The sequence below is a fragment of the Lucilia sericata genome, unplaced genomic scaffold (assembly GCF_015586225.1).
Source record: "Lucilia sericata isolate MDLA Ls3-8-SP2 unplaced genomic scaffold, ASM1558622v1 Contig000017F_arrow, whole genome shotgun sequence".
Taxonomy (NCBI): Eukaryota; Metazoa; Arthropoda; class Insecta; order Diptera; family Calliphoridae; genus Lucilia; species Lucilia sericata.
The window spans coordinates 242,791-252,500 of record NW_023994056.1 but is presented as its reverse complement, the minus strand read 5'-3'; the positions used below and the strand labels follow the sequence as shown (position 1 = coordinate 252,500).

The window sequence follows — 9,710 nt, the reverse complement described above, 5'->3', positions numbered from 1 at the left end:
CTATCTCTCTCTCTCTCTCTATCTATCTATCTCTCTATCTCTCCATCCATCTATCTTTCTATCTATCTATCCATCTATATTTCTGTCTCGCACCGTGCTAGGCTTCCATTTAACAAATTAAACTACTACTTACCTCTTATATTGAGAACCCCTGATCTTTAAGCATTAAACTCAAATGTGTCGCTGCATATTGTAGTTGTATACATATAAACAAAACTTTCTCTAGCTACAAGTACATTTTTGCTGATTTTGCGGTTCATGGCTTTTTTCCTCTTCTGCTGCTTGTTTTATATTTTGTTACCATTTGAGTCATATAAAGGTGAGTCTCTTTTTTTTAATGGGGCCTGAGTTGCAGCTTGTCTAGAAATAGAGTTTTGCTTTTTTGACAAATGTTTGTTGTTTTTGATGGCATCATAATGGCCATGTTCATATTTGTAGTAGTTGACTTGGAAGTTGAGATGTTAACAAATTATGTTAATAAACTGAAATTTAATAATAAAAAAAAAGAAAACTATTTTATTTTTGTGTTTAAAAATATGTGCAAAAATTTTTTTTGTTTAAAATTTTGTAATTTGGACTTAGAGCTGCGACAAATTGAACAGAGGTGTTGATTATGAGAAACGTTTATTGAATAGAATGCAATTGTTTATACTGTTAATAAAAGATGTATTTCAGTGTTTTAAATATTTGACATAATTCTGATTTTGTTTATAATTAATAATATAAAGCGGAAACTGATTAAAATGTGTGATAATAAAGAAAAAATTTAATTGGTTCTGTCACAGTTGGAAAATTTTGAATACCAATAGTTATTTAACAAAATTTTTCTAAAAATTAACATGTAATGCAAAATATTGTATAGAAATTGGGTCAAATTCTGAAGAGAAATATAACTGATGATCAACTAGCTTAACTGATATAAATCTATCTATATCCATACAAGATTCAACATTTTCTTAAAAAAACTGTGCAATCAATTCGCATTTACCAAAAAAATAAAATTATTAGATATTTTTTTTTTAATATCGATCTGTCATGCTATTACAAAATTAGGTTTTGAGTTAATTTATTGTTGTTTACAAACAATACCACAACTCTTCTTCTCTTTTAAGCAAAAATATGAACATTTCACTCATTGATTTATCAAGCATGGCTTAGCAGCACAACGGCCGGAACTAAAAACAAACCCAGCTCTCTGCATATCTAAATTTGAGCTGACAAACGTGCGATAAACTCGAAACAATACGGCCACAAATACGCGCAAGCGCACAAAAATTTTAACTATTATTTAACGTTACGGTTTAAAAAGCAAAAGTGAAAAAAGTGTAAGTGTTTATAAAAAAATGTAAAATAAAAATAACAACAAGGCCATAACAAAGGCAACTTTAATAATAAAAAAAACAACAAGAAAAGAAATTGAATTAAACAAATAATAATAACACAAAAAAAATTAAATTAAGCTATTTAAAAAAACACAAAAAAATTAAAAACAACAATACATTTATAATAAGTGTATTATTAAATAAAATCAAAAGAAAGTCTAAAAAATTTAAACACGATTACAAAAACTTAAAGAAAAAGCAAACAAACAAATAAAAAAATTTATATGACACAATAATAAATTGAGGAAATTTTGTGATTTTTTTATACAATAACTAAAATAATTACAACAAATTATTTGAGGAAAAATTTTAGTTTGTGGTCACGTTTTAGTTAAACTTAAACTCCTTTTGTATTTAAAACAAAAATCTCTTTCTAAAGTGTTAAATTTGCTGTAACACACAGCAAATACATTGAAAACCACTTGTTTTTTTTTTTTTTTTTTTTGAAAAAAGGACTCTTGTAAAGTGGCATTCTTTAAAAGGAAGAAAATACAAGACAAGTTGTTACAAGGAAAATGTTTTTAAAATGCAAAACACGTACGCACATATTATGTCGACATTTTCCAGTAAGCTTGTTATGACATGTTCAAATGACATTTCCGTTTCCTTTTTCGAATGTTTTGAAGTAAAGCAAGGATAACAAAAAACACTCTATATTGAAAGCAACACAATCATTTAAGAGAAGGAAGCCTAAATTTGAAAATGTTTGTCTTAATGTAAAAAACGGCACGATTAAGTGAACAAAATACAACGATTTTCCTACACTAGTCAAAGGTCAAATCTAAAATCCGTTTAATTCAGATGAAAGTTGTGAAAAATCGACAATAAACGAATGAAATAAAATAAATAACCCCGACTGCTTGAAATTTCATTTTTAATTACTCAGACAATTTATGGACCAGAATTTATGTCTAAAAATGTTGTATAAAAACCCAGCAAAAATAAAACAAAGTACTTCCAAAAGATTAACATTTATCACCACTTCAAAAAGTAGCACTAAGTGAATTTTTCTACCTTTTGTGGAAGTCATTTTTAATGACTTCCGAAGAAGCGAAAATAATTATATTTTTTCAATGCTGAAGATATATCATTTTCTTTCTTAGGATCTTGTATTAAATGTATCTAGAAGAAAATTAGGAAAGATAATTCCACTATCGATCGGAATGGATTTCTGTGACAGGATTATAATTTTTAAAATTTTACTTCTAATAGAACTTTAAACTTAAAATCTTTTTTTATAATGACTTCTTAACTAACCTTCCCCATTTCCCATAATAAAAATTGACAATAAAATATCCTTGTAAAATTTATAACAACATTACAAAACGAAATGACGACACCCATGAAAGATGTGTATGTGTGGTGAGTACACTTGCACTAAAACTACCAAAAACAAAGCAAATCTACAAGTCTGGTTAGAAAAGGTTAAAAGGTGGCTTACATAAAGACAACAACTACTTTCCATTCAATAGTATGAGTAGCTTTTTTTAAGACTCTAACACCTGCTGCTGCTTTTCTAAACACTACATACACAGTTTGTTTGGTAGTTGTATTAGTAATTTTAACAATTGTAGTAAATGCATTTAGAATTTTATGAAAATTAGCTGCAATGCGTATGGTTTTAAGTTTTTCAAATAAAAGGGTAAAATATTCTTATTTCTCTAAATAGAGCAAAAGAAACAACAATTTCCTAATTTGGTAATTTGTGCAACAAAACGTGTTTGTTTTAATTAAAGTCTTCTTCTCTAACGTAGCAACTAAAAAGGTACAAATAAACAAAATTAGAAACATTAATATACAAACAAAAATGAACATTTAAATTGTTAAGCTGAATAACAGACAAGAAAAACTTTAAAAAAATTTCCATTTAAGGATAAATTTAAAGGATACACTAAAAGCTAAAGTTTAAAACTAAAAAAATAAAGCAACTAACAAAATTTCTTTCAGTGTTTTGTACCTTAAACTAATTTTCAAACTTCTCTTGAGAATTCTACAAGTTGTATTTTCTTATTTCAAACCGTTGTGTGTATTTTAAACATGATTAAGTTAAGAATTTTATACTTCAATTTCATTTTGTTTCTGTTTTTATACCATAATTTATATGAATTTTGCAAATGTGACTTTGCATAATCACTGGTTATAAATTTTCTTGGCAGCCATAAGAGAAAAAAATATATTTTTTTAAATTATTCTTACTTATTTGCAAAATTCAAAAAAAAAAAAAAAAAATCTCTATTAGTATAACCTCCCAGGATTGTATTTTATAATGCCAACAGTTGTTAGTTAATATTCAAGCAAATTTTTATTCCTGTTCCATGCTTTTGTTAAGAAAATAATATTTAACGTGATGATCTGTTGTATTTTGTATTTGCTCGTGATATACTTAAGGATAATAACTGAAATTATATGCTAGAGTAGCTTACATTTATGAATTGCTATGCTGACGCGTCAAAATGCTAAAAAAAAGGAACTCTGTTCAAAAAAAACTATATTCTTTGTCGTCTTATTAAACGTGTGACATTTGCTGAAATAATCTTGTTTTTTTTCACAAGTGCATTTAGATGTTAAGAATTGGAAATTTGAAATTCTTACTTATTATTAAGTTAGAGTAAAATGTTACGAGGGTTGGGTAATGAACGTTAGAAGCATAAAAAACTTGTTTACAGTTTTCGTTTTAATGTAGGCTTTTTGTAAAAAAAAATTCTAAACTAAAATTTGGTCCTTAAATCCTCGAAAACCTATGAAACTATCAAACACTTCTCTCTCATCCCTCGTTTTTCTTTGACATGTTGTGTTTATTAACGCTTTCTTGCTCCCATTCTTGATTGTCTGTTATATTTCGTACCCATTTTTTTTGGTTTGAGTTCTTATTTTAATATAATTTTCTATTGTTTGTTTGTTTTTTCCATCAGTACTCGTCTATACATATCTTTTTTTCTGGAAAATCATTTTATACAATATTTTTTCTGATTCTTTTTATTCCCTCTTTGCATTATAGTTGTTGCCCCGGTAATCATTGTCATCATACAAATGTCAAAATGTTTCGTTTGTTGGCAACAACAAAATGTAAGCGACAACAAATTGCAATACTAATTATATCATTTTTCGCGTACGTGGCTGGCATACGTAATGAGGGTAACAATATGTTGCTGCAACAAACAACAATTGAAAATTCCAATTATCAAAGGTAAGTGCATGTGAAAGAGAGAAATAAAAAATGAGCATAATAAGAACAAAATTTTAAAACAAATTGTACTCTATTAATATTTATTAAAAAAATTTTAAAGAAAACTTAAAGAAACTGAACTGAAAGTTTATGAAAAAGTTAACTTTCATTTAATTTTGAATAGATTTTTAACACTTTAAAATTCAATTTTTTCTCTTAATTGTTAAAAATATAAAAACTTTTCTTCACTTATAATTTTAGGCCAAATGACGACAGAAAACAACCGACGATTTCGAATTTTCGACCATCACAGCAAATAATCGATTTCACACCAGCAGATGCTGCAGTACCACAACAATATAAGCCCAGCTATATAGAACCCCCACAAACTACCGTTAGTAATATAGCCAGTTATATGAACAACAACAACAACAACAACAATAATAATAATAACAATATTCAACAAAAACAAGAAACACAAAATGATAATAGACGTTATACGATAGAAACGGCAGCAACATATGGAAATGTTGGAGAAAAACAATTTTCATTTCCTAATGAGCAACTAAAACAACAACAACACCAACAATATATACCACAACATCTAACAGACAAGCCTATTTATATCTACAGGGATCCATATACAAATGAGAATTATCATTATACACCAACTGAGACCAATGTAAAGGATTCAATAGCAACTACATATAATCATAACAATTACAACAACAATAATGGTTACAAGCAACAACAAGATACTCATCATTATCAACAACATAATGATGATAATCAGGAATATTTAGTTCAATCAAGCATGGTAGTAGGCACACATCAACAACAGCAACAACCCAATCCCTTTAGACCTTACATGAGCTTGTCGGATGATAAGGATGTATATCTTAAACGTCCTGGTTTGGTTTATGATGACAAGCCAAGTTACAGTCATCCCAACTCTGTGATTGACAAGAAAGATGAGGAGGAGCAAACATTGAAAGCAAATAAAATATCTTATGATTCACATGATTATCCGCCACCAAGTTATTTTCAACAGCAGACTTCTAACTTTTTACCCACACCAGTGCCCAGTACACCTAGGCCAGTGATACGAGCAACTCCTCCGCCCACACCACCGCCTAGGCAAGAGTTTAGGCCCACAATACCCACACAGTCAACAATATTTAACCAACAACGGCCGCCGCAGCAATATTTACAATCATCACAAACTACGTTGCCTAATTATGCAAACAACATTTATAATTATTTGTTGAATAAACAACCAAGCAGCGACTATTATCGCACAGAAGTACCTCCACCCTCGTATTTGCAGCAACAAAAACTACAGCTACAATATGAAACCAGGCCACCTTCTTATGAATATGATAATAGACCACAATCTTTACCACCTCCGTACCAGCAACAACAGCAGCAATATGCATCTCGACCCCCTTCTTATAGCAATCCAGAAACTTCTTATCCTCAATATGAAACACCACGACCTCCTCCACCTCCTGGTAGGCCTTCATACAATAATTACTATGACTATCAAATAGGTGAGATACCACCTCCGGGCCAATCATCTTTACCACCATCACAACAGTTTAATTATCCCTATCCCCGACCACCACCCTCACAATATCCCTATCAGGGACCTTACAGACCCCCACCACCTCCCGCTCAACAGCAACAAAGTGGTTTGGCAACTTTAGTACAATATGCGCCACAATTTACTTCATTACTTTTAAGTGGTGTTGGTGGAGGCGGAGGTTCTAATTCTAATAGTCCATTAGGCAGTCTTATAGGTGCTCTTACTGGTACTGCAACTACACCACAAACATCAGCATCTTCTTCTTCTTACAATAGAAGACCCGTTAACTCCCAACTCATTAGGGCCTTAGAGAATATAGCACGCAATGACGATTTGCAATGTGTGCCAAAAGTTTTATGCCAAATGATTGCCGCCCAAACACAACGTGGTCAACTGCCCACATTCATTACTTCACCCGCCATTACCAAGTAAGTACAACTTATATACATACATATGTACATGCTCGTTTAGTTAGTTGTATCTAAGTTTAAATGTATCCATAAGTTACCATATATATTTCCTTTTATATAGTTTTAGTTAGAGTTTGAATTGCAACATCTTTTAGTTTAATTACTGGCATACAATTAAAACAGGACAACAATTAAAGTTATCTTAAAGTGAAATTGAAAATTCTTCAAATGTCTTTTTAGAACATTATGAGATTCCTAAAACAATTTAGCATGAAATTAATTAAATTTGGAAAATGTTAAGAAAATATACATTTAAAAAAAAATTAAATTTATTTTGATGCTGACAAATTTTGAAGAAACTTAAAGGGAGCTGTTAAGCCAAATGTACTTCCTTCTACCCCTTCATGACTCCGAAATGACTTTCATAATCGATTCAGTTAATATTCAAATTAAACAATTTGGGAATTTACTTATTAAAAACCAAACAAGCTTCAACTGCACCCCTAAGTAACTAATCCAGTAACTAGTTATTTATACCCATCCTTCAATGATTTTAATATCAAACAAAGAGAAGATACATTAATTTGTCCAAAAATCAATTATAAACCTTAATACAACCAGAAACCTATTTCAGAAGTCAAAGTTTTAGATTTTTTTCCTCCCAATTTTTACTAGAGATTTATTGATTCAAAAAATTTCCCTTTAGTTTCCTAGCTGGTTTTCCCGCTGCCTCACCAGCTCTTATATATGGAAGAGCTGCTCTATTGGGTCTGAGTGGTGGAGAAAAGAGTTGTCATCAAACTTATGTGAAATGTCCCAAAAATGAGGTAAGTTAAGGTCTCCCCTTAAAAAAACGGAATAAAAAAATTCTAATTTTTCTTAATTTCCTTAATCCACAACAGTACGAAATAATTTATTATCTTAACAATCATCGTGGTGGTTTCTTCAAATTCTTCAGCGAACCGGATGAACAGCAACAAACTGTAAATCATGATGCCACACAGCAAGGTGCAACATCCTTGTTTAGTATTCTATCAGCTTTAACTGGCACAGCACCAGCAACCACCACAACACCACGGCCAAAGCCAAAACCTCAGGCGCCTTCAACGGATATCACTAGTGGCATAGGAAATTTCTTTACCCAACTATTGTCTGACTATATGGGTGGTGCAACAGTGGAATATCAAAGAAGATTTAAAAGATCCTTAGATGATAAAATTAAATTTGAGGACGAGGTGAGTGAGGAAAATCACAGAGATATGATAAAATTCGAGGATGAGCGTAGAGAACATCAAGGAGATGTATTAAAATTTAAAGATGAAGATTATGACAATAATGAGGAAAGTCATCAAAACAATGCAACAGTTGAAGATGAAGAAGATTTTCATGATGAAGAGGACAATGAGGATACTCAGCAAGGTGTGGGTTTCCACGATGATGATGATGAGCAGGATTATGATGATGCAGAAGGTAGAATATTGCATAAAAATTTACGCAGAAGAAAACGTATTAAATTCTTTCCGGAAATGAGAGAAACTTCAGATGAAATTGACAAGGAAGAAGAATTAAAGAAAATTATTAAAAAATTTAATGAGTTTAATAGAATAAGGAAGCTAAAGTTTCCCACCAGCAGTGAAGAGCATCAATATATAGATGTAGGACATGAAGAAGGTTTAAGAAAAGGTAGATTTCTACAAGACGTTTTACCCTACCAGCAACAAAATTATGGTCATGACTATAACAATTATGTAGAAAATTCTTACGATGATTTTCAAAAAGAATCAAAGAAAATAAAATTTATAGATGAACACGAAGAAGAGGATAATGCAGAACAGCCACAATCTTTATATTCCTCTTATGTGGAAAAACCTAAAGACCTTAAAACAAAATTGGTATTTCCGGAACGAGAGGGTAAAATATTAAATCGTCCCTATTATGCTGCCTCCTATTTACATGATTATCTACAAGAACAACACCAGCAGCAGCAGTTGGAACCAGAAACTGAATTGTTAACGGATGAGAAATTTGTTTTATCCAACAGTCAAAGACCTTTACGCTACACCGAATTTCCCAACACCTCTTCCGCCAATATCTATAATACACATATAAATTCTCTGCAGTCACAAACTAGTTTCGCTGCTAATACGGCTGTCAACAATAATATTTATGTTGCATCTTCACCCGCCATATCCAGCAGTAGTGGTAGCAATCACTTTTTGCCCACACCACCTCCAGATGATAATGATTACACGGCTGCCAATACCATTTATTCCAACAAAGATTACTCTAGTAACCAATACAATTATAACAGTTTAAAGCAAAGTGGATTTTATAAGCCAACAAGAAGATATCCTTCTATTTCCTCTGCCTCATCATCATCATCATCCTTACCGTCTTCAAGTAGCAACAGCAATAATTTCTATAAACCACAACGTTATTATTCTTCCTCTAATACCCCCACAAATTTTAATCGATATCATTCTTCTTTATATACAACCACCAGACGTCCTTATGTGTCTGTTACCACCACTAGAAAATCAGATGATAAAAATATTTATGTGACAAATTCACGAGGTGTAACGGAGTATTATATAACGCCAGATGGTAGAAAAGTTTATTTATAGTGTAGTTGTAATTATGTTGAAAGTAATGTAATTTTTTAAAAAAAAATATTTATTTAGTTTAAGTTCAGTTTAAAACACAAATGTAAATAATTGTTTATAACACAAATTAAATTATTAATTTATACAACATTTACATTAACTCACTCACCGTTGAATAAGTGACTTTATTTTTCTTCTTTTAAATAAACGATTGCTTTATGAATACCTACTAAAAGTATGCTATTAATTTGGTTTTATTTATAGGAAAAATAAAAGTTGCCAGATGAGTGGTTTAACTAACACAATCCTTAGTATTCTATACGCTATGTATAATTTGTGGAATTAAAAACTGTTATACTAAATAATGTTATAGAAAACATTAGAGAAAAAAATTTCATAGAGAAAATTTTAAACAAAAAACCTGTTATACAGAAAATTTTCAGAGGAAATTTGTTATGCCGAAGTTTTTCTATAGAAAAAACTGTAAACTGAATATTTTTTATAGAAAAACTATAATACATTAATTTTTCTATAAGAAAACTGTTATAAAGAATTTTTTCGTTG

The 9,710-nt window shown here is 30.5% G+C and overlaps 2 protein-coding genes across 3 annotated transcripts in view; one reads left to right on the top strand and one right to left on the bottom strand.

Moving 5' to 3' along the window:
- LOC119606221 overlaps nt 1-9,710 on the bottom strand; it is a 261,582-nt gene that overhangs the window by 10,340 nt on the left and 241,532 nt on the right. The window contains exon 4 of one of the 2 annotated variants that reach the window (XR_005231629.1): nt 134-482. The exons of the other annotated variant lie outside the window; for it this stretch is intronic. The gene's annotated coding sequence lies outside the window, so the exon portion shown is untranslated. The remainder of the gene's footprint in view (nt 1-133; nt 483-9,710) is intronic. 2 annotated transcript variants of the gene reach the window in all.
- LOC119606327 lies at nt 4,387-9,167 on the top strand. The gene is made up of 5 exons (XM_037959783.1): nt 4,387-4,569; nt 4,810-6,561; nt 7,250-7,370; nt 7,446-7,824; nt 7,921-9,167. Exons 1-5 carry the CDS (start codon nt 4,421-4,423, stop codon nt 9,165-9,167), a joined length of 3,648 nt encoding a protein of 1,215 aa, XP_037815711.1. The 5' UTR covers nt 4,387-4,420.